Source organism: Uranotaenia lowii, chromosome 2 (genome assembly GCF_029784155.1).
Source record: "Uranotaenia lowii strain MFRU-FL chromosome 2, ASM2978415v1, whole genome shotgun sequence".
Classification (NCBI taxonomy): Eukaryota; Metazoa; Arthropoda; class Insecta; order Diptera; family Culicidae; genus Uranotaenia; species Uranotaenia lowii.
The window spans coordinates 108,809,618-108,835,475 of record NC_073692.1 but is presented as its reverse complement, the minus strand read 5'-3'; the positions used below and the strand labels follow the sequence as shown (position 1 = coordinate 108,835,475).

The following is a 25,858-nucleotide window of genomic DNA, read 5'->3' as shown; positions in this document are numbered from 1 at the left end:
ATTTGGTCCACCCTATCCCGAGATGATCGGCTTTGAATATTTAGTGCGACTTTTTGAAAATGTTATAACTTTAGGTTAAGTTTTAAGTTCAAAACTAAAACATTATATTTGAACAAAATACCTCCGAGATAGCTATTGCTCATTATCTTTCAAATGAGATCAGAAGATTTTCAATATGTCTTAAGACGGCTGAGATATGAACGATCAAAATTTGCATGTTTTTTAGTGGGTGATCCCAAACTTTTGGCCGACAGTGTATATGTACGAGGATCAAAATTAACAGCTTCGACCATTCCCTAAAGGTGTTGTCAGATCTTGGATTTTTATTTTATTTTTTAATTGTTTTTGTAATTTATGGAAACAATGTAATACATTTTTGCTGGCCAAAACTTTTCAGATTTTTTTTCCATATGTTGTTGTTATGATGCGTTATTGGTAATGTTATAATGGCAAGGTTAAAGTGATGTGATAAACTATTCTCAAATTTAGCAACTTCTTATTAGCAGAAATATTTTTCCATTTAAAATGATATTGAAACAATCAAGTAAATCCACAATTTTTCCCAGTTTTCTCACTTCACTTCTTTATTAAGAGTTTAATCCAGCTCTACTTGGAAGCTATAACAGAATACCAATCATTCAAACAGGAAGCAATAGAACAGCTAATCAGAGCTATTTCAGATCAAATGAAACAGCAGCTCCAGGCAAAATATTTCAAAACTTCTGTCTGCTCGCAATTTCACGCTTCGAATAACATTAATCATTCATTAACTGTAATTTATTCCAGATAACACTTGAGGCAGGAGCATCATTGTTAGTTTAACGATTCTATGAAACGCCAAAGCCATTTTTGGGAAGCACGATTCCGAAACCATTTCTCACGTCAGTTAGCTCCCAAACTGCCGGAAAACGCTTTTTGTGTCTTCAGAAAGAACAAGAATAATCGCCATTCATAATTGCTGCCGAGAACGCGTCAAGCGATGTGTGGGCAGTGCTAACGCTACGCCAGAAAGATTTATTTGTTAATTTTTGGGATTGAATAATTTTTATTTTTCAAAATTCCCAACAACGTTCACGGAAAATGAACACCTGACCTTCGGGTTCTGAAACAATTTTGTTTTATTTCCTCTTCCATGTGTTTTTTTTTTCGTTTTTTACAATTTTACAATCGTATAATACTGTGTTGTTTGGCTGATACTCTTCTTATAATCAACTTCTAACAATCAATTGTCCCTAGTTTTTAACTAGTATCTTTCTACAAGATCTAAATAATCAAACTAAGTTAATACGAATGTTCAGACTAAGCGTTTGAGGTGACTTTTAGCTTTGATTTATTTTCCGTCTTTTTTCCTGAGTCGCATCGCGAGAGGCGCTAAAAATGACAAAGAACACAACACAAAAACCACTGACTGGGTAGATACAATCTGGTGGCGCAATCTGGAATGACACATCATTACCAATTTACTTCATTTTGCTTTTGAATCAGATATGTATCTCGGGGGAAGTTCGAAGTCATTGACTGGTTTAAAAGGATGTGAATTAAATATATTTTAACAGTTTGGGAAATTCTACATTTGGGCGACGGACTGTTTGTTTGTCACGTGTGTACAAAAGTTTGTTTTTTTTTTATTCCTCAAGTTGAATGTGATTAATTTCTTTTAGAATGATATAGGCTTGAAAATTTTACTTTTGGATTGAAGATTTTACTTTTTAATCCAGCTGTCAACTCAGAAGTTCTACTATCTGATTTTAAGTTTATTTTTCAGTTTATGTTTTTCAAATCGCAATCCAAACATTTTGCTCTTGTTTGAAAAAGCAAGATTTATTATAAGTATTTTATCCGCAATCGAGAATTAAACTTTTAAAACTGGATTGAATCAAGAGCATGAATAAAAAAATGAACCAATTTCAATAATCTTTGTCGAGATTATTTTCCTGTCTCGTTGTTAGAATTTTCGAGTTGTTGGATAGTTATAATCCTACTTGAAATTCCTTCTTAGTCAAACTATTTAAAACGGCTTATGAGATCCTTTTAGAACTCTTTTCGTGTCTTCAATCTAAAAAGGTATAATTTCAAAATAGACGAGATTTTTTTTCATTAAAACTACTGTTTTTTTAAATAAATTTTTAGTATAAATACTAGCTTTATTCATTCTGGAAGATAGCTTTGTTTTGAGTACAAATCATGTTTTGTCCGTTATTGATTAATTTTGGTTGTAGAATTTTTTAATTGGAGGCATAAATCAATTCGATAAATTATTCATAGCACGATGGTCGTTCAAAATTGTACAAAGTTTTGTTTTTTGCCGAAATGATTGGGCCAATTGATGTATGTATTTCGATGAAAAGAAAAACAATTTTTTCGATTTTTTTGCCCAGATTTTGGGCTGTAGACTTTGAAATCGAATGCCCGGATTTTCCAAGGTTTTAAGATAAAATAGTCCGGCAAAATATCTGGTAAAGTTGGATTTGAAACCTGTGTTCTGGTTTCAATTTTTTTTTAATTTAAATTTGTTGCCAAGAGTTGGATTGTGGAATCTGTATTCTGATTAAAATCTTGGTTTTGCATTTGAAACTAAAATAAGATTTTTTTACAATGCTCCAAACTCATCATTCTGGAATCTCAGAACTTGACTCAGAACTAAGCCCAAAATCTCGAAATCTTATCCAAGGTCCACTACAGTAGGGGAGAGTGGGGTATCGTGGGCCATGGGGAAACGTGGGCCACTTTTAATATCGCAGATGTGTGTTGAGATAAAAATCTCAAACCAACTGTCATCGTCGTCGCTTTACGTGAGCATATATTCCTATATTTTGTTGACTGAAATACGCATCATATGCTTCTTTTATTTGCCAAACTAAAAAAAGATAGAAAAATTTACTTACGTAATTAAAAAAACACCCGCTAATTTCATCGATGGGGAACCTAAAGTACATAACAAAAATATGCTCATACGCTTATGATCTTAGTTTTGTCATGATCTTTCACATGGAAAAGGAATTTTCGATGAAACATCAACAAGTCACACAAACGCAACCAATTTGCAAATCATAGCTTGTGGGGAATCGTGGGCCACACATCTTTAATCACCCATATTTTTATGTTTTTATACACATTCAGAACTTAAAATACGTTTTACCTATCTGTGAAGTTTTCTTATGCCAAATGAAGAGTTATGAAAAATATTTTGTCCATCCCATGTAAGGAATTTTGAAAAACCTTCGCGAGCCAGTTTTTGAATCTATTCGGTCATACACAGCTCTCTTTTTTATTTCATCATCTGAAATTGCTCTTAAATAACGAAATGAATTAGGAAATCACAGTTTTGGGTCAACTCATAAACTTTGAAAGTTGTTTGGTCAATTTGGATTTGGTGGCCCACGATTCCCCACCATTTTTCAAAATCCAAAAAATATTGCTTTTTTTCAAACAGTCAGAATTTGGAGAACATAACTTATTAAAAATTTAAAAAAAATACCTAATGATACCTTGAAAATGTAGAAAGCCATACCATTTTTTATTTTCATTTTATCTTTTATAATAAAGATGTTATGGAACAACGAAAAAAAGTGGCCCATGATTCCCCACTCTCCCATACTATTACAGTTTTTAAAAAATTCTCTCATCTGTTGTTAGATATTTAAAGAATATATTCGGAAATCGATATCAAAAGTCATTCTCGAAAGAAGTTGATGAACGAAATGACTAGGGTACAGTCCCTAGTCCCGAATGTCGAATTTTCAATAAGGTTAGACTTACTAAGGTTGCCAAATTGCAAGGATTTTGCCCGAATGTTTCCACTTTATTTGCAAATTCAAGGAAAAATTAAAGCTCGTGATCACAATTATGTATTTTGTGAATTAATAAATTGACTTTTTTCGGCATGTTTTCGATTGATTAAAACGTTTTTATCAGTTGTCCATAAAAAAAAAAACATTTTAATCATTCGAAAACGCGTCGAAAAAAGCCGACTAATTAATTCACAATCTATCACGGCGACAAATGTATTGTATTTCGATGAAAAGAAAAACTATTTTTCGAAAAAAATTTTGCCCATATTTTGTATTGTAGAATGCCCAGATTTTGCAAGGTTTAATAGCCTTTAATGGGTTCAATTTTTGATAAAATGGCCCAGAAAAATATCTGGTAAGCCTGTATTTGAATCATTTCCTGTGTTCTGGTTCAAATTTTTTTATAAGTTCAAATTTGTTGCCTGTAACCGGATTGTGGAATCCTGATTAAAATCTTGGTTTTGCATTTGAAAATAAAATAAGATTTTTTTAAACTATGTTCCAAACTCATCATTCTGGAATATTAAAAGAAAACATTTAGAATCAATTTTTAATATTTGGATTTGACATTTTTACTCTGAATTCTTAACCAGAATTGAAATTTAAAAAAGTTTCATAAAAGTGATTCAGCATTGAAATATCAGAGCTTCGTCAGAATTTCATTCAGATTTACTAGCTGGATAACGAATAAATAATGTAAGAAAGAATTCATATAGAAAATCCAAGATTTCCAATTCAAATAAGAGATCTCTGGTTCAGAATTCTGTTTTAAAATGCTCTTTTTGGTTCAAAATGTATTAAAATTTTTGGTTTTATTTTAGATTCAACAATGAATTTTAAATGAGGAATTCAAAATTTTTATTCACATTCAAATTGCAGGATTCACATTTAGAATTAAAATTCAAAATTGCCCAAGAAAATCACAAAACATGATCAAACCACTTTTTCAAATAATATATGACTTCATTTTTTAAAATTACGTTCTAGGAAAAATCCTATTATCAATTTATTTTTTTTTTCAAAGGATATTAATGATGAAAAAATATAAATGATGATTTTTTTATAATATAACTTGTATTTAATCTTCAGGTTTTGGAAAATTCAGCTGAAAATATATTTTATTGGTTGGTTATATTGTAGATTCTTTGAAATCAAAAATCTTAACAAAAATCTGAATAAATCGAGTTTACAAGAGTTGAATATAAATCTTATTTGAAACACAAACTTATTCTTTTCCATTTATTCCTTTATATTTGAGACATTTTCACCAAAGTTTTACTTTCAAATGAAGCCTTTAAGACTCCTCATTCATTTCCAAAGCTTCAAAAAAAAAAACTGGAAACTTATGAAACATCTTTTCGAAAATACATTATGATCTTAAATAAATTATTCATAGTAATTGATATAAAAGAACTTTAATCCGAATGATGCGATACTCTAAGTAGCACTTTTTCAAGAGAAAATATTATAGGGAAAATTGTGAAAAAAAAACTTCGGCCCTGCTACAGGGTCATATCACTTTTGGGGTAAATATTCAAAAACTGACAAACGAATTTTTAACACTTTTTGAGTTTTATGACGGTCGCCATGTAGCTCCATGATTTGCATAATCATTTTTAATTGATTGAATCGAAAACATTTAGTTGTAATTTCGAGCTTTGAAAAGTTGAGAAAAAATAGATCGAATATTATCTAAACAAAGTACAGTGGAAAAAATTGAACTTATCCCAAAAGATAAGAATTTCAGTCAGAAAATAAAATTTGCCATCAATTCTGACCGAAACTCATTGTAAGAGGTATCACTCAGCTAAAATTATCAGTTTGAAGAAAAAAAATAAATTAGAAATTTACGTTAGCTTTAGACAAAAACGATAGCAGGGTAAATTACAAAAAAACAGTGGTACAATGGTTTCCCAATTTTATTACGGAAAAAATGGCGTGATTTTGGCAAAAGCATAAATTTTGCAAAACTGTAAAAATAATAATATTAAATGGTCGAAAAATTATTAATAATCAATTTCAAAGTAATAAATATGTCTCAAAATGTATAGTTTCGATCATTTTTAATACCTATTTAGGTAACCGAGAAAATCATTTGATTTCGTAATATTTTTTCTCATTAGCCATTTCATAGATTTTCCTTGAATCCTATTTAAATGTTTTAATTAGTCAAAGTCAATCAACCAATGTCTTTCTTAGGATGAATTCAACAATCATTTGTCTAAGAAATTTGCTTGCAAAAAGAGCTGTTTAACTCAGGGGTGAGCAACCTTTTCAACTAACGAGACACTTTGAATTTTATATCTTTTAGGCGGGCCGCACTTAAAATAATAATTTTTAATATTTTGTAGAACTTTATTGATTTTAATCTTTTGAGTTAAGAAGTATCAAAATAAAATGCTAATGTTTTATATCAATATTCATATTTACATATCAATTTTTAACGAAACAAATTAAAAACAAATAATCGAAAAATTTTATGTGTTTTTTAAGTCTTTAAAGTCTTTAAATGCAAGTCGATCAATACCAGCCGAAATTAATGAGGTATATCACAAAATCTTTGTCAGGGGAATTTTTTTTTAAATAGTTTAATTTGTTCCAATTATTATAAAGCTTATCCGTAATCATTTGCAACTTTTTTGTTCTCAAAAATGAAAATGATCCAAAACCTTTCTACGATTAATAAAACGATAAATCTCTTTCCTAAAAAAATTTTTTTTTTCGACGTGGTACTTCTTTTTGTCACTCCCTTTTAAAAGTTTTCCGGAGCTTTAACACAGTAATAACACAAAATCAGAAATAAATAAAAGCGCTTTCTTTTCAGAGTTGGATGGTTAATCGATATTGAAATTCACTAATAAAGTTATGTTTTCTTATCGTGTTTTCGAGATAGTTTTCCACAATTTAAATTGGTCCTCGATGCTCTGATTATGTCCCCCTACAGAAAAATTGTTCCTGAAATCTACAACCTTTAATTTTGCAGATATTAAGAGAAATTTTACCAAAAATTTAGGTGACAGTATACATATGTACATTCTTGAGTTTTCAAAATGTGTATAGATTTCAAAGAATTTCTAATTTAGTTTGAACACTCCTAAGAGAGGATTTTAAGTATTTTGCCCGGATTTATTCACTTTATTTGGCAAATCAAATATCACAAAATAGCAAACTGTGTTGTAAGTATTTTTTTATGTCTCTAAATCGAAATGTTTTGAGCAAATTTTATAAAAAAATAATCATGAAAGGTTTTTTGGAAGCCTTAAATACGATTTGAATGTTGTCGATGGGTTATAATGAAATTTTTTTTTTCAATTTTTGATTTGATTTTTGTTGAAGTTTTAGCAAAATTTGCCCGTATATTTCACGGATTTTTTGTCGTCAATTTTGAAATCAAACGCCTGGATTTTGTCAAGTATTTATATAATATTTCCTGGATTTATCCGGGCCGGATACGTTCTGAAAAAATTCTGGCAACTTTAGGTATGTCTTTTATCATTTAAAATCAATCAATTCAACTGACATCACCTAGCGAGGTATTGCGTGACTTCTTTTCAAGCAGTGCTTTAATAGGCGTAGGCGGTGATGTCGATTGAGTTGATTGGTTTTAAATGCCAAAAAAACATACCCCTATTCAACAGCTTATAAATTTGATACCTAATAAGACACGAAGTTATGATCTTCGACAAAGTTGTTTAGTGGAAAATATCCTTTCAAGAATTTAAAAAATGGCACAAAACCAATTAACAGGCTCAGTTCCACAGAAAAAAAAATCAAAAATGATGTTGATTTTTCAGAACAAAATATTCTATTATTCCATAAAACCAGAATAGTTAAAATTTACTCATGTAATCGTTAATTAAAAATTCTTCGAAAAATCATGGATAAGTTTGAATAAAAGAGAAGCTTTTAAGACACCAGGGTTTCAAAAATTCAAAAATGACCCTAATCGACTCAGTCTATTGCGATATAGGCATGATTATGAGAATCACGTGACATTACTCGCCAGATTTTACCTATAATTCCTGACTTCTGTAAACGTCAGCTCAGAAAATATCGATTGCTTCTTGGATAATCTTTTCAACAAACAAATTTGAAATGCTTCACGTTGAAACATATGATTTGATCATAACATCTCTAGATAGAAACGATGATAATATTCATCAAACAACCAATAAGCCTCCCAAAGTTAATCCAATCATTCCCAGTTACGTCTCTGTTGCACAATGCGCAAAATAATTAAAAACTAAAGACAACGTTCAGCCCACAATTGAGAGCTGGTTATTGAACATGGCAATTCAATCTGACGAACACCCGATAGATCTCAGATTAGCATCATTCCATTCAAACAAAAAGAGATCTTAATTATTGCTGTCAATTTACTTCAGCACGTGTGTTTGAGGAAGGACTGGAAGACGACTTATTTAATTATGAGTTGTGAGCTTTCATGTTTTCAAAGTAACTCAATCAGTTTTAATGAAAAGTGTGTTCTGAGTTGGTTTAATATTGTACGTAGTAAATTTTACAAAAATGCATAACTAAATCTCACTACAAAGTCGGATTAGAACACACTTCGTCTTTAAAGTTTATTTATGTTCTGTACGTGTAGGTCGATTGCATAAATCAATAGAACACTCTTTTGTAGCTTCTGTGTTTTACCAAATGTCATGTTGCTTTTTTTCTAACCTAACCTTCGCCACACAACCACGCATCTTAGAAAGATTGAAAAAGAGGCCCACTTGAAGGATGTAGTTATTGAAGATTTATGTGAATGTTTCCACTCGGACGGACTACTGGAATACCCTTTACAACTCACTAAAAAGTTAAAGAGGCTCTTTAACGAAGCATCCATAAGTACATGATGATCTATGAGTAATAAATTCAACTAAACTTTTCTTGCAAGTATGTGATACAAAATGTCTGTTAAGGAAAATTATCACGCATCGTTTCCCAGTAAGTTTGATGGCTGCAGAAGGTTCTTATTTATCGAAACTTGACAGTCCTCTTTCAAACACCAGTACATCATTTATGCAACCGTCGTTGTCTAATTCCAAGTTCCAACACATTATTGTCTTAAAATCTACAGCGATCTTCTGCACCATCAGCCACAAGGACCTCGGCTCAGGGGTGAAGGATCCACAAATCGGTCAAATTGGTGTGAAACGTTGACTTTTAACTAAACACCATCAACAAATCGTTGATGCCTAGAAAAAGCCGCCAAAGCTACATAGGTGTGAAGTTGAGAAATTCCAAACATCAATCTGGAGAATCCTCTTCTAATAGAGACGTACCAAAGACTTGAAAAAACCCACTTGTCCCAAGAAAAACAATATTGGCAAGCGTGAAGATTTGTGCAAAAAATTAGCGCTATCTTTCCATCGATTAATTTGATTAACTCTTGGTCTTCATCACATCGGATGAAGGCTGGTGAGTTGAAGTGTTTTTTTTTCTTTTGTCGGATTGATAGTATTTTTATTTATATTTTTTGTTCCTTCCATACAAATGGACTAAGCTGTAAGTTTGTCGAGTTGATTGAACATGAGAGGCCAATCCAGCCGATCAACCAACCGACCGACACCGGCTGACTGGAAACCTTGACTTTGGAGATCATGGTTGAAATCGAAAGTGGTTATTTTAAGACAATGAAAAAGTACACTCTCTCTCTCTCACCTTTCAGATCCGGTAAGTGTTTTAAATGTTGCGAAATAATAAGTGGTTTACTTTAGGAAAGAGATAATGTAGTAGTTATAAATTAATTGCAAAACTTCAAAAAAAAAAAGAAGGTAAGAGATATGCTTATACAGTTTCTCAGCCTATAACTTATTACATCCGACAAATTCAAGTACACCTTCAAATTCTAGAAATTATATTTTTGAGTTGTTGTCAAAAATTGAGAGGATAGAGAATTGCTCCGATCGATTTATGTTTTTTTAAAGACTGAGAGAACATTGAAACTAAAAATACATGGATTTTTTTTATTTAGAAGTTAAAGCAACTACATATACACAGTAGATTTTTACCCCGATTTCTAGCAAAAGAAAATAGCTGGGTAGCTCCAGAAATCAAAATTAAAGCTGGAAACCAACCAAAATTCTCCGTCTTGCTGATTTTTTGAGCACTTGCTCTTGTTTGCTGAAAAAACCAGCAATCGATCTGTCAAATTCGAATTTGTTTTTGATTCTGCTCATTATTTTTCGCTGCGCGCGAAAAGTTTTCGACTTCATATTCGAGCGATGAAGCATTTATACTAATAAAGTACTTCGTTAAAAAAATTTATAATTTTTATATTCATTTCAGATGGAGCATGATAGCGAAGCAAAACTTGGCGAAAAGCGATCAACCCACTGACAGATATAATTTAATTTTGTTATAAAAATTTAAAATAAATGTCGTTCAAGAAAAATTAATTACCAAATTTTTATATACAAATATGACTACCATGGGGGCTGAAATTTAAAATCAATTTAAGAATCTGAAACATTTCGGTTGTTTTATGAAAAAATGCTGACTTCCAACAATTAAGAAGGCTGATTTCCAGCAACTGATATTGCTGAATTTCCAGCAATTTAGTTTGCTGGATTTTCAAGCAATAAAAATTGCTGGATAAAATCCAACAAAAATTTGCTGGTTTCCAGCAAAATACAATTTGCTGTGTACCTATCTCAGTATCATTTCTAGGCAACACCAATTAAAAATATAACCAATTTATTAAATAGTTTGTTAATGTTTGAAACATTTAAAAAAACAAAACCCATCTCTAAGTCACATTTGTTCACCAGTAGTGCCACAAATCATTTAATAATTTTATAAACTTTATTTTATCTGAAGTGTAGTTTCGATTTAGTTAAACGACGTCTAACAATTTATTCAATCAATTGTCTTAGTTTGGCTTGGTTGAGGAAAATTTTTTGAAGTCTGTTTTGGGTTGTTTTTGACTAGTTTTGTGGAAACAATAAAGGATTTCACGCCCAGTAGACACGAAGTTTACATGACCCTCTCAGAATTCAATGAAACTGGTGGACAAAAGATCTTTCCTAGTAAAGCAACTTGGCATATTCAGTTCTTCCAAAAATTGTCTAGATTAACTATTTAAATTTTATAAAAGCCAAATTTTTCAGGCAAATTTTTTTAGGGATTTTCAGCTCAAAAATTACAATTCCTACACAAATGTGGTTCATTGGAGAGTTTTGGAGAAATGATTGAATTTTTAGAAAAAAATAATAAATTTTTTTTTAAATCATACACTGAGAAAAATGCATTTCAAATACTAAAATTCAATTTCCTTAAAAGCGCCATCTCAAAATTTGATGAAATATTTCTCTAAGCCGGGTAATGGCAAAAGGCCCACGAGTCGTTCATACATTGCAACTTGTGCATATTTAACGGAAAAAGTTTCTTAACTTTATCATGATTTTTTTGGAAAATCATGTGATTTATTTTATCAGTGTAGATTTCCAACCTTTAATTCAAAAACTGCATCGTTAAACTGATTGTACTGATTTCAAAGGAATAATGGCTTCGATTGTAATAATTGATGGGCTTGTGATATAGCTCAGTTGGCAAGTCTGTTGCCTCCTGAGCAGATGACCGCGAGTTCGAGCCCAAGAGTAAACATCGAACACAGTTGTACCGGATAAGTTTTTCAATAACGATCCGCCAGCTATAACGTTGCTAAAGTCGCGAATGCCATAATAATGGTAAAACGTTTTACCATTATTATCGCGAATGCCATAATAATGTTAAAACGACGAAACAAAAAAAAAATTGTAATAATTGATGGTAAAAGAAAGTGAATTACCTACACTAAATAAAAAACTAACTAAAAACTTCTAGTCGATTTAAAAAAATGAAGAATAATGTGGTCTACAACTCTTCTGAACATCACAAAGTGAGCACTCTTAAGGAAAATGAGTTTTCTAACCAAAACTGATTAAAGGTTTTTTTTTATGAAAAATGAAAAATGTTTTGGGTGTATAATGATAAATCTATATTTGAAGCAGATTATATAGTAATCCATTGACTCTGGGTATATTTCAAAACAAGAACTGTTGTAGGCATTATTACTACCCATCTTAGAAAAAAACTTCATCAAATTCTGAGATGGCGTTTTTTTGGGAAATTGATTATTAGTTTTTAAAATACATTTCTCTCAGTGTAGCATTTTGCAATATTTTTTGTCAATTTTTTTTTCTAAAAATTCAATCATTATTCAAAAACTCCCCCGTTGACCACATTTTTGGAGGATGTGTATACTTTAAGCTAAAAATTTTCATAAAAAATTGGCCTGAACAGTTCGGCCCTTTTCAAATGTTGGTCTAGATCTTTTTGGAAAAACTAAGGTCTATACACCCACAAAGTTTCATTCAATAGAGTTGTTTTTGACATTTCTTACGCACACTTTCTGAGCGTGTACAGATGAGTAGGGACAATTAACCTCAAAAACTTTCGATACAAAAAACGGGCAGCCGGTCGACAAGCATGGTCGTTTTTGTTGATGTTCCCAAAATTGAAAAGTGTTGGTGAAACAACCAGCATAATATCATGAACACTTCGAACGGCAAAAAGGACTATACTGAGAGGGTTATGCCAGATATTGTGTCGAGTTGACGCGAAATCCGTCCAATGCAGTAGTAGAGTATAGTCCTATTTGCCGCTGGTAGGGAATATCAAAAACAACTCTATACGCTATATCGGCAAGATAAACGCAAAGGAGATACACGCACATTTTTTTAAAACCATTTTCGAGTTTTTTTTCACCTTTTTAGGGTTTATTCCTGAAAACAACAATTGTTGTTATATTTTAACCATGCTGAACTATCAACTATCAAAGTTCTAGCGGAAAACCAAAAAAAAAATTGTTAACAATTCAAGCAGTGAGCATTCCGCCGTTGTTTTCCTAAGCGTCAACACCTCGTAATGGCTAAGAAAAATTATCTGCCAAGGAAGTATCTCCCGGGCAAGGTAGACCTGGATGGTCTTTTTGCGAAAGAGTCGTTTCCGAGGCGTAAGAGGTGAGTTTTGTTTTTTGTATTATGATATTATGTTTAGGAAGAATGACCATGTTGGTTAAAATCCTCTCTAAATAAACAAAATAGAAAAAAAATAGAATGTATTATGTTATTCCTCGGTTCTATCATTACTCCCGTAAAAACATGTTCTGAATCCAAATTCCGGACCAAGTGCAACTAGCTGGTGCAGAGTTCCCGATTCCCAGTTTGGCTCTCTTCAGTAATCTCTCCAGAGACTTTCTGAATATCAAGTAAGTCCGGGAAGCAGGATGTACCCCCGGGATCTTATCGAAATTCAAGTTTTCTACCCAGCATCCCGCTGCACATTGGCACAAAACACAGAAAAGATGGCAGAAAGTCGATTTTTAAAGTGCTCATTATTATCTATCCAAATCAGGCCCGTGCGAAGGACCCGTCCATGGGGGGGTCTTCAAAATTCAAATTTTGCCAATAATAATAACAATACCAAAAATACACAATAAATAAAGAAATCGATTTCTAAACAATTTTCTTACTTATGATTTACAGACAAACTTAAAAAATAATACCTTTTTTCTGATAAAATGTGTCCAAATTTTCAAAACAAATCCGAATGAATATTTCAAATCAATGCTTTTTCCGGTAAGTCATAAGTGTATCAAAATTATGATCCTTATTCTGAACTAGAAATATGCTTGAAAATTAATTTTAAGCAGTCAAGCTTTCAAATTTGAAATCAATATTTCCGAAACACCAGAAAAAGAATAAAAATCAAAATTCTGAATAAAGCTTCAAGCACAAGAATCAATGCACAGAAACAGAACACATAAAATATAATAACACAAGATTAAAAAAAAAGAAATCTCAAATTGATGTTAAAATTCAACAATGATTAAAAATTGTTAGAAAAATGATAATGATTGTCATTTACTATTAATTTTATTAAACATTACTTTTCTTCATTTTCAGTGAACGGATTGATTAAAAAATTCTGCTGTACTATCTTGAAATTAAAAAAAAAATTCTGCTGTACTATCTTGAAATTGAAAAAAAAGTGACGTTTTAAAATGTGGATTCTCGATTATAAAAAATCCACAGATTACAGATTCGGAAATGATAAATAAGAATTTGAAAAAATAAAAATAATGAATTCCAAGCTTTGTTGTGAATATTGAAAGCACAAAATTTATAGAAATTAAGTTGACATTGGGCATTAAATTTGAACTGTTAAGTTGCTACTTCAAATTATTTTTAAACTACATAAAAAAAAATTTAAATAATAATCGATTAAAAAAATGCTTAAATATAATGAAAATTGAAGAAATGAAATTTAAGAATTTAAAAGTTTATAAATTTTCATTCGAAAGTTTTAAAGTATAAAATGTCAAGCTCTGGATATTTTGTCGGTTTCAATTGGAATATTGGGTTCTGGAAAGGACAGAAACTATATTTTCCATTTTACAAATTTAGTTTAAAAGGTTTCCAAGAAAATTAGGTTTTCAGTACACAAAAATTTAAAATTAAAAAAAAACAAACCTATAAAAAACATTTCTCTAAATTTGAATAGTTTTGCTTTAATATTCGGTAAATTTATGTGAAAATTAAAACAAAATTTTAAGAAGAATTTATTTTCAATATACTCGTCCAACCATTTTAAAAACTTATCAATAGAATTTAATTGATAACTCAAAGGAACAGCATTTTGATGTCTACGATTTAATCATTGATTTGGAAAATTTAATGGCGCTGAACTCGTTTTGTTTGTCAATTTTTTCAATCACCTTGCCTTTTGGTGATATGGAGTTTATAAGCTTTAAAATCCATCAGTTTTTGGTGAATCCAATCATTGATAACTGATGAAATAGCAAATCTACGTTAAAGAAAAATCTCATTCTGAATTAGTTATAATTTATTTTATTAAATTAAGGAAAAATATTTCAAAGCTGATGATGCATGATCTTAAAAAATTAAATTTTACAGTTTTGAAAAATGTGGAAAGATATCATTACAAGTATGTCTGACTTTACTAAATAAAGTTTAAAAAAAATGAATTCATTTAACAAAATTTGTTCAAACCTGCAAAACGATTTGTTTTTTTTCTTTAAAAGTATCTAAAACTCAATTAGATTTAAAACTTCATGCGTTGCTTTCGAATGTAATGATGAGCATTTAAAGAACAAGAAACACAAAATAAAATTGAGACTGAAATTGGTTTCTTGAAGAATATTTCATATCAACACGGTGATTTGTAAAAAAAAATTGTAGTAATAAAATTGAGGATTCTAGGTTTTAAATTTTGTTTTGCAAATTCTGATGACCATTATGTTAATGTATAAAATTAGTATTCAATCAATTAATTTTGGTGTTATAATGGTTGGTTTCCAACTCTGAATTCCTTTCGTTACACTACTTAATATAAACCCATTGTAAAGATGAGGTAGTGTTTTTGAATGTCAAGTTTAGAGTTTCAATACAAAATGTTGATTGAATTGCAAATCGAAATATACAATTAAAAACAAGTTCAAATTCGTGAATGGCAATGTAACTATGTAAAATGAAATGTCTCAAGTCTTGGGTGAGTTAAGAGGAATTTCCGCCGGAGGCGAGAAAAATGTCTGCCTTTCTTGTTAAAACTCATTCAACACCTTTTAAGATCAAGTTATTTCCCTTTAACTACGTTGAAATTCACTTGGAAAAAATCTCCAAGGGGGGGGGGGAGGGGGTTAAACCCCTAAACCCCCCCCCCCACCCCGTTCGCACGGCCTTGATCCAAATATTTCATTGTGCTTCAGCATTTTCAGGCTCCGAGAATCCCTGAATATGATAGTCATAAGTAAGGTTGCTAGAATTTTTTCCACTCCCATCCGGGCCTAGCAATTCGGGGCATTTTTTCATAAAAACCTTTCAAAATCCGGTCATGGATTTCAATTTTTCAAATCCAAAAACCGGGCAAAAACCGGGCAAAATTTAGGTGTAATTATACATAAAAGCAAAGAAAAAATGCAAAATAAAATTGAAATTAATATGTTATTAATGTAATTGCAGACTTCCAAAAACTTTTTGGAGTACTTAAATATTTAAAGGTTTATAAAAGTAAATCAGCGAAATTATTTGAAACAACCATTGAAAATTTCCATACCGTTAATCGATTTTGTTGAAACTTACTCAAAAACTTTGATTTTTTTTGGTGTCTTTGTGAAAATTGTGAAAAAATCCGGGCAATATCCGGACTTTTTTCACGATATCCGGGCAACCGGGCCGGACCGGACTTTATCGAAATTTTGCATCAAATATCCGGGCAAACCCGGATAAAACCGGGCAATCTGGCAAGCTTAGTCATAAGTATACGCGTTAAGAAGTTCGCAAAGAAATGCCAAGGAAAGCTAGAATATTTTTTGAAAATTTCGCAAATATTTGCTTACATTAAATGACGAATAGATAATTAAGACGCGAATATATTTTGCTTTACAATTATTTTTTAGGCATAACACATTAAAGTTTTAAATTTTTACCTTCAACTAGAGATTTAAAAAAAAAACTTCACATAACTCCACTCTAATGCTACGTTGGATTGATTCCCAAATGTCTGGTATTGCAAATTAGACTGCCTTTTTTAGCCAGTTTTAGAGCACGATTTCGAAGAGTTGAACCACCACAAAACTCAATTAAAAAAAATTCTTATCATATTTTAAAGCACTATCAGTATTAATTTCTCTGTAATTTTTTTTAAAGAAAAATATCTCTCAAAACATAATTAAATTACGATTTTTTAAATATTTTTCTGATTATTGACCAAATCTTTGCAGGTCAAAATTTCCGGGAACCACTGGGAACTTGAAAAAGAGTAAGATATTTTTATGGTATTGTTTTAAAGATATGATACATGAAATAAAATCAAAAATAAAAATTCAAAAGTCATACAGAAAAACAAGAAAATATGAAGCATAAAGTGTGTTTTTCCCGTATTAAATGTAAATAAAGTGTTTTGTATTTAAACAACCATTGAAAGAATAAATGGTCATTTGAAAAAAAGACTGCATACCTTAATTTCAAAACTTTGAACAATATTTGTGAAATTGTTTAATAATTCTCATGTATCATAAAATTTCTATAAGTATCAACAAGTTAATTAAAATTAAAAAAATAAGCACCGGAGCATTGTGATGTCAATCTGTTTTGATTAATTTTATTTGTATTGTAATTTTGAGATGATTTAAAATTTTAGGATATACGAGATTTAGCAGCAATCTGTAACAAAAAATTAATATATGGATTTTCTTAGCTATTAATGTTTTTCAAATTCTTACGATAAAAAAAAATCCAAGTTAATATGGAAATTAAAAGTAATTTCCAGTGAATTTATAATTATTTCACAATTACAAAAAGTGTCAGAGAAAAAAATAATGAAAACAGACTTTTTGACAGGTTTTTTTTTTTGAGAAATGAAACACTGTGCCAAACACTTCAAAGTCATGGTTTTAGAGCGGTTGTTTCGTATTTTTTGAAGATGCCTCTTGTTTTAATAAAAGCTGGATAAATTTTAATACTACAGTCTACATAGATATTTTGAAGATCCCGGTGCATCCATGAATCCAGGAAAGCTTCGGTGAACCGAGAATATTGTTTTCTAACAGAATACAGCCCATTTTATACCTCAAAATGGACCTAAACCTGGCTAGAGGAGAATATGAAGTTTTAACCGAAGGATTTTTGGCATTCGAGCAGTCCAAATTTGAATCAACTAGTTGATATGGGTGTATGTTTAGACAAAGGACTGTGGGTTTGGATAAGACCTCCCAGATCTCGTAAGCTTCATCTCCAGACTACAAATATTTCAAATGGGAAAAAGTTGCGACTTGTTAATGTTAGTTATTGTATTGTATTGTATTGTATTGTATTGTATTGTATTGTATTGTATTGTATTGTTTTGTATTGTATTGTATTGTATTGTATTGTATTGCATTGCATTGTATTGTGTTTTGTTTCATACGACGTAATGAAAGCTCACGCGAGATACATTTAAAGAATATTCAATTTAGTATGTATGAGGCTCAAAACCTGTTTTGGAAATTTAAGTAAAATGAGAAACATTGATGAACAAAAATCAATTTCTTATTTTTTTTTTCAACTATCGCATAGAAAAAGTTTTTAATAATTATTGCCAAATGTTTTTTATATTGAACCACTGTGATGGGTGACAAATCGTATGCTAAATTTACGAAATTCACATCAAATCCAAGAAAAGTGTTAAAATATTTGATTGAAATTAATCGACTCGAAAACACGAGGGGCACCAAGCTGGGAAAAATTGAAAGAAATTGAAATAATCTCTTTTGTTATTTGTTATTTATCGACATAATATTGAACCTAGATTATTATTCGTAAGTTGAAAATGCTACTTTTCGGCATATCTCTTTTTAAAACTTTTAATTTTTAAAAGAATTCGATGTGAATTTTATCTTCTTGATGACTTTTTAAAAAGTTCTCAATAGAAAATCATTTTTGAAAATAAGGTGAATGTACCCAATGTTGACCTTTTAGGCATGGTTGAACAGTTTTCCCAAGATTGTAGCCTTTCTGTAATGTGCACCTATGAATGTTCTTCGAAAAAATAGCTTTCTAGCCTAGAGAGTAGTAAAATAGTGGCGGCTCCAAAACTGTGAATTATTTTTATTCAAATGCTCCTAATTATGGCCCTTGTTCCAAAATGGAATCCTTTCTGAGTTCCTAAAATTGGCCGTCTCGTAAACAAATGTCTCACTAATACAACAACGGGTGTAAAATTCGTAGAATATATTATAAAAATATCTATCCCAAAAAATAAATAAAAACCAATTTTCGTACTCTAAATTATCTCAACGAGAGCCAATTTCATCCATTACTCTGATCCATAAATTTATGAATGAAACCATCGCCCGAACTAATCAACTGATCGCCAGGGCAATCATCGTCGCTTTTAGCAGTTGGGGTAGGGTTCTTTCTTCGGTGCCTGTGCATTTGACAAGTTGAAAATAATGCGAAGGTGACTGCATCTCGAACCTGCTTGAACGAAGCTTGAACTTGCCGTTTGTTTTCAGAGACCCCGACGCCGAGAAACCCTCAGAGAGCCCAGTCTGGCTGACCGAGAAAGACCAATGCTGAGAGGTGGATGATCAGAGAGTGTTGAGGATTGGAATAGCTTCAGGGGTTCCCGGTTGTTGATGGGGTTTTTTTTTGCGGCTGCTGCCGTTTTGGCCTTTACCGTTGGCATACCCCGTTTATTGCTGCAGGGGCAAGTTGCCGGTCTCTTCGAAGCTACGCCACGCCACGCCAAAACCCGGAGCGGTCAATGGCGCGAGCACACACGCTAGCGGTGATCTTTGCAGATTATGTAATCAAACCGGTGTTTTAGCGTGGTGTATGACCCAGTGCCACTCTTGCTCTCTGTTCCTCTCTTTCTATCAGTGCTTGGCGCATGGCGACCGTGGTAACTTCTGTATTTTTATGATACCGTCAGGTAGTTAGATAGAGAGCTCAAACGTTTTAAGATATTTATTTATAAAATAGCAAATTAGGTGTTCTTTAAAGAAGTTTACTTGTTTTGATTTCTGAATTTGAGGATACTAAATTTATGAAAAAATTAGCCTTGAAATTTGAAATACTGATCAGGACCAGCAGAGATTTCCAAAAACATCACCACCTATATTATGAAAACAAACCGCATGACAATTTAAGGAAAAAAGTGTAGTTCCTGGAAGATTTAATCTCAGCTGAAATGATGCGAACGAACGACCTTGCCAGACGCCCTCTTGCTTGATCAGGCATTATGTATGGCTTTCTTGAGCTCGTAAAATACAAAAATTTCTGCACTCCGTTTGAGATTTGCATCGACCAGGCCGGACCGGACCGTGTCCAAATATGCCGGTCATAAGCTGGTCGTTTGGTCGGCTTGCAGGCTTTCTGTAAACATAAAATCGAATTTATGCTATTTAAGTCTTCAGTTTTTCTTTGCCACTTCTTTTGCTGCCTGGCCAATTGGATGGAAATGAACCCGAGTGACCATTATGTATTTACGGACCCCAGTAAAACATACTTATACTCATCATATCTTGATGGCAGATTCCGATGAAATACAGAAGTCGAGTCTGGTGGTTGTTAAAATGTAATATTTGCATACGACTCTAGTTTATGTGATTTTATTTTTGTTTTTATGTTTGATAAGCTTCGCAGGAAAGTGGTTGCTTACTTATTTTGCGTAACTGATTATTTAAGGTTTTATTCCCGTGAGACTTTTTGAAGTTTTGACTCTATAGTCGCACATTTTTCGATTACTTTCTCTAAATTTGTGTTCCTCAGTTTAAGGATGAAAATGCTGAAAACTTTTCCCACCCCCTAAAATCGTCCTGTAAGATATTTTCACGCAAAACTAACCCAACCATCGATTAATTTGTTCCTGATACCCCTACAACATTGCCTGTGCTTACCTGTTGCTGGGCGGAGATCGAGTTCTGCGCATCGTAGCTCAGGACGCCGTTGTTGCATAAGCTCTGGGACACGCACACGTAGGTGTTGTCCGGACATTGGGTTGGAGGCGCCCGGACGATCGAACAGCACTGTTCGGTTTCGGAATTGCAGCTCTGTAGGGGAAGAAGAAGCAGAAAAAAAAACGGACGAAAATTAATGAAAAAGGTTGTTGACTAAGAAGCACCCTTCGGATGAAAGGAGTCGATCGATGCGCGAATTTATCGCATATTAATATTCCTAGATTATAGATCATGGGGTTGCTTGTTTGCGGATCTACGAAGTGGTGAGATTTTTTGTTATTCTCATTTGGTTTTGTTTTCGAGTTAATTGAATGTTGTGAATTACTTGGAGCGCAAGGGGAGCTTCAGTAACAGGGCTTGATCAGATCAGCCAATCTGAGTCGGAAGAACACATGTCGTTTGTGCCCATGGATACCCTGTATATTTCATTGATTACTAGCTGACCCGGTGTGCTTTGCTACACCTTTAAAAAATTACGTTGTGGTACCTAGTTATTTAACTTTTCATTTATTTGCACAAAATTTTCAATTCAATTTTAAAATTCTTTGCTTCATAAGTTTATAACTTATGCCAAAATATTTTTTTTTAATATTTGGAATCTTCGCTTGCCCTTTTAATGTGAAGAGGCTCTCAAACTTTCAAAGAAACATTTTTTGTAACAAAATAACGTCCTGGGACACTTAGTTTAGCTATTCGTTCTTGAATTATTATTCAAATTGTTAGAGTGACCCCCTTCCCAATTTCTATATCCCTAATGGAAGGAAGGGGGTCTCATAACATCCGAAAAACACTCCTTGTATACAAATACGATCCTATGTTATTTTGGCTCCATTCTCGATAAGTTCTCGAGTTATTGAAAAAAAAGGTGACCCTCTGTCAACTATCTGGCAAAAGAAGGGCGTCTCAAACCATCGAAAAAGTATAGACCGTACAAAAATATGCTCCTATGAAAATTTGGTTCCATTTTCTCGATAAGTTATCGAGATAATAACAAAAAATTGAATGAGTGACTCCCTTCCCATTTGACATTTCTTGTGCTCGTATTCCCTCTCATGCCATATTTGGTTTCGTTTTCTTTATTAGTTTTCGAATTATGCTATAAAATTGGTATCGGAGCCCCTCTTCCTACCTATCCCCTACCTGAAAGGAGGGGATCAAGATGAAACATTCCGTGTATTCAAATACACTCTCATGCCTAATTCTGTTCCGTTTGCTCGATTGTATGATTATTCTCATGTCATATTTGGTTCCATTTGTTGGATAAGTTCTTGGTTTATGCTGAATAATCGTATATGAGCTCCCGTCTTCCATAACTGTATCCTCAATTGAAGGAGAAAGAAGTCTTAAATAAGCAAATAACCGTTAAACGTATCCAAATGCTTTCCCATGCTAAAGTTGTTTCCATTTGCTCGTGGGAAGGGTCCATGGGGGAGAGGGGATAAAAATATAGATTCAACTGATTCATTACTTCTTCCTTCTTCTGAGTTAGAGATTTGTTTAAAAATAAATCTTAAGTAGTCTTATTTTTAAATTTCAAATCAATTTTCTCTAAACACCAATAAAAAAATTAGGAAAAAAGTTTCGAATACACATCAAAACCAGAATTTAAATTTTCGAGTAAAAATGTTACGCCGCAAAGTAGTTTGCGCTTATTGATAGGTGTTGACAACGAGCATCCCCTCGCTACTAGGCGATGACATCTTCAAAAGGGAACCGTCGATAACTGTCATCGTACCAGGAGTACGAAAACAGATGCTAAAGTCGAGTACGTGTCTTGTGCCATTACGAGGTGTAGAATTTAAAATTTCTTAAAAAGAAGATTATATAGTTGTTTATTTGTTTATTTGTATAAAAAATCAACGGATCATATGTTGATCCAAATGATAACTTAATCCTAAATAACTTATCAGAATTAAAATCCACTCGACGCAGTTCTGGACACGTCTAATATTTTCCTTCGGAACACATTTCTCGAAACGTCTAAGTCGAAATGGGCAGAAAAACGATTAAAAGTTTTTAAGATTCCGACAAAAGCGCTGTTGGCCCCATAGTTGTTCAGACGAATGGGGACGTAGAGCTGCAAATGCTGGTTTCTTAATCCTCGGGGTCGTACACTGAGAGGGACAGCCTCCAGCAGCGTGGGTGAGTCTATTCTCGATGTCAGCAGGTCAGCCACAACCAGAGCTCGAGTAGCGTTCCTACGAACTTGAAGCGTGTCCAAGTCTATAAGGCGGCAACGATTTTCGTAGCTTGGCAGACAAAACGGATCGTACCAATTCAAGTGACGTAGGGCAAACCGCAGGAAGCGCCGCTGGATAGCCTCGATTCGTTCAGCTCCGTTCTGATAGACGGGGCACCAGACAGCTGATGCGTACTCGAGAATGGAACGAACTATGCAGCAATAAAGACTTTTAAGGCAGTACACGTCTTTGAAGTCTTTGGCCATGCGAAACAGGAATCCAAGGTTTCTAGAAGCTTCGTCAACAACATAGTTCGTGTGAGTCTTGAACTCCAGCCGTTGATCGAGGATGACTCCTAGATCGTTGATGTGTTCTACTCGGGTGATGGTTTCGCTTCCAAGGATGTACTCCGCACGAAGAGTGTGCCGCTTACGGGAAAATGATATAACCGAGCATTTGCTGCGGTTCAACGGCAGGCAGTTAATGTCACACCAGTGAGCAAATACGGAAAATTGCTGCTGTAAAAAGTCGATATCGTCTTGGTTGTTTATGGCGTGAAAAAGTTTCAGGTCATCAGCATAAGCAAGTTTTGTGCCTTCAAGGAGCGAGAGTGCGTCATTCAAGTAGATTACGAAAATTATCGGTCCTAAATGGCTTCCTTGGGGTACTCCTGAGGGGGCAGGGAATTGCCTGGAAAAGGATTCACCAGTTCGAACGGATAATTTCCGTCCCGTTAGATAACTCCGGAACCAATCCAGTAGAGATCCACAGAATCCTAAGCGTCCGAGCTTTGCGATAGCAATATCATGGTTCACCTTGTCGAACGCAGCTGAGAGATCAGTGTAAATGGCGTCAGTTTGAGTCTTCCTGGCAAAGCAGTCTTGAACGAAAGATGTGAAGCTCAGTAAGTTGGTAGTTGTGGATCGTTTAGGCATAAATCCATGCTGGTCGTTGGAAATGTGAGGTTTGCAAAACGAGAAAACAGGATCCATAACGACCAGTTCAAAGAGTTTGGATATAGCGCATAGAGCTGATATCCCACGGTAGTTGCTAACATCTCTCTTGTCCCCTTTTTTATGGACAGGAAACATATGAGCTTCCTTCCACAGTGAGGGAAAAATTGCGTTATCCAGCGATGATTGAAAAATATATTTGATGGGAGTCAGCAAAAGTGGCATAAAACGCTTCAAAAAAGTTGCTGGTATACCGTCCGGGCCCGTTGAGGTAGAATTTTTCAACTTTGCTGTTGCTTTCGAGATGGCTGCATCTTCAATTAGGAATCCATTCAAAGATGAACCCGGAGGTAAAATATTCCGGACAGCCCTGGCTAGTTGCTCTGAAGAAATGCCCTCGGTGGTAAAAACACTTGAGAATTTCCCGGCGAAGAGCACACAAATTTCGGGGTCGGAAGCGGCTGTGTTGTTGTCCAGAAACATGTGGGACGGAAGCCCTGTTTCTTTCCGCTGATTTTTTACGTGCTTCCAAAATTTTTTCGGACTGGTCTTAAAGTTTCGCTGGAGCCGATTAAGATAATTCTGGTAGCAGCGCTTACTCGTCTTTTTATAAGTCGAGTTCAGTTTGCGGTATTCATTCTGAGCGTAGAGCGACTTTTGCTTGTTATAGTTACGTAGGGCACGTTTTTTAGCTGTCTTCAGTTCCCGCAGTTCTTTAGTGACCCACGGAGTCCGTAGATTAGCACTTACGCTACGTTTCGGCACATGGCGATCGATGGTGTAATTAACGATATTTGTAAATTTCTCTGCAGCTGCGTTGGGATCAGAAAGATCGAGCTCGATTTCCCATTCTATGGATTCCAGAACGCGCAATAAAGCCTCGGAATCCATATTCATGAAATCGTTATAGTAAGACGTTTTCTCAATGGGAGAATATAACCTGGCGGCACCGAGTGAGACCACTAGAGCTGGGTGATGTAGGACGTCTTTGACGAGTGGAGCGGGAGCTAAATCGATCGTCGGAATCCTGAACCCTTCGTTAACAAAGCAGAGGTCAAGCATCCTGCCGTTCTCGTTTTCAATGTAATTTATCTGACGTAGAGTCGCTGTGCTTAAGGCATCTAAGTAGAGGCTGCAAGGTGCCGTGAAAGAAGAACGCGAAGGATCTGGAAACAGGAACCCGCCTTGTGAAAAGCACCATTTCAAGCCAGGCATGTTGAAGTCGCCGATGACGAGGATGTCATCTTCAGGAGAGCAAATGGAACTGACTTTAGAGAGGCTACGTGAAAAAGATTCGGCTACAACCAGGTCACTGGAACGATCAGGAGGCACGTACACTACGCACACATAAAGTTTCCGATCACCAATATCGATGCGGGTCCAAAGAATTTCCAGATTGAACCAAGAGTCGTCTTCAATAAGCATGGCAGAGAGTTTAGATTTAACAGCCAGTAACACACCGCCTCCGGTTGATTTTTTGCTGTTGAGCGGACTTCGATCGCAACGAAACACTGCGTAATCAGAGCCGATAACCTGACTAGATAGAGTGCGGTCGTTGAGCCATGTTTCAGTAAAAGCGATAATGTCGTAGCAGGAACACGAAGTGGCGAGGAAATAGTCAATCAAGCAAGAATTGATACCACCAACATTCTGGTAGTATATGTTAATCGAGTCGGCTGATTCAGAAGCAGAACAGGAACGACGATCACTGGAAAGGCAAATTCCATCAGGCGGAGAGGGACTGTCGGTGATATAATACTTGCCAGATAACGCAGGCTGGAGAACCCCTTCACCACAGACGAACTCAGGGCCGGGACGACTGTTGACGCTGGTGTAAATAGAGTAAGTGCTAGTGATACTATTCCGCGAATGACATAACATTCAGGCAAGTCTAATATTAAATTTACCTACTAAGAACTCAGTACCATTTTCGAACTTATGAGTTCAATGCTCTAATATAACCCTACTATTTTAGCTTGTATCACTGGCTTACAACAGGATTCAGTAACTTTATAATTACTTCTTTATATTGAGCAGAACCGTGAGTATTATATACAATCCTATCAAAACAATTAAAATTAACAATTACTAAACCACAGGTAATTCAGTTAAATCAAAGCATCCTAGACTATTGTACATACTGTCGGGATTCGCTTTTACATGTTGGAAATTTGAAAAAGGTTAGGAGAGCACTAAAATGTAAGCACTAAATGAACTAACTATCCAACTACAATTTGCTAATTTTTATAATAAATTTTAGCTTTGAAGCTGACCTAAATCAGTCTATCTAGAAGTGTTTCATTCCTCGTAATAAAAAGAATCAGTGCACAGTAAACAGAATAAATAAAAAAAATAACAACAGATAAAAAAAACCCAAATGCTGTAAAATTAATTTTAAATCACGTCAAAAATTATACCTGATCAAGA

The 25,858-nt window shown here is 33.7% G+C and overlaps 1 protein-coding gene across 3 annotated transcripts in view; it reads right to left on the bottom strand.

Moving 5' to 3' along the window:
• Positions 1-25,858, bottom strand: part of LOC129745661 (inactive serine protease scarface-like) — a 194,886-nt gene that overhangs the window by 93,815 nt on the left and 75,213 nt on the right. For all 3 annotated transcript variants that reach the window (XM_055738919.1, XM_055738921.1, XM_055738922.1), the window contains exon 4: positions 20,239-20,391. In XM_055738919.1, coding sequence (XP_055594894.1) covers positions 20,239-20,391 — 153 coding nt within the window. The remainder of the gene's footprint in view (positions 1-20,238; positions 20,392-25,858) is intronic.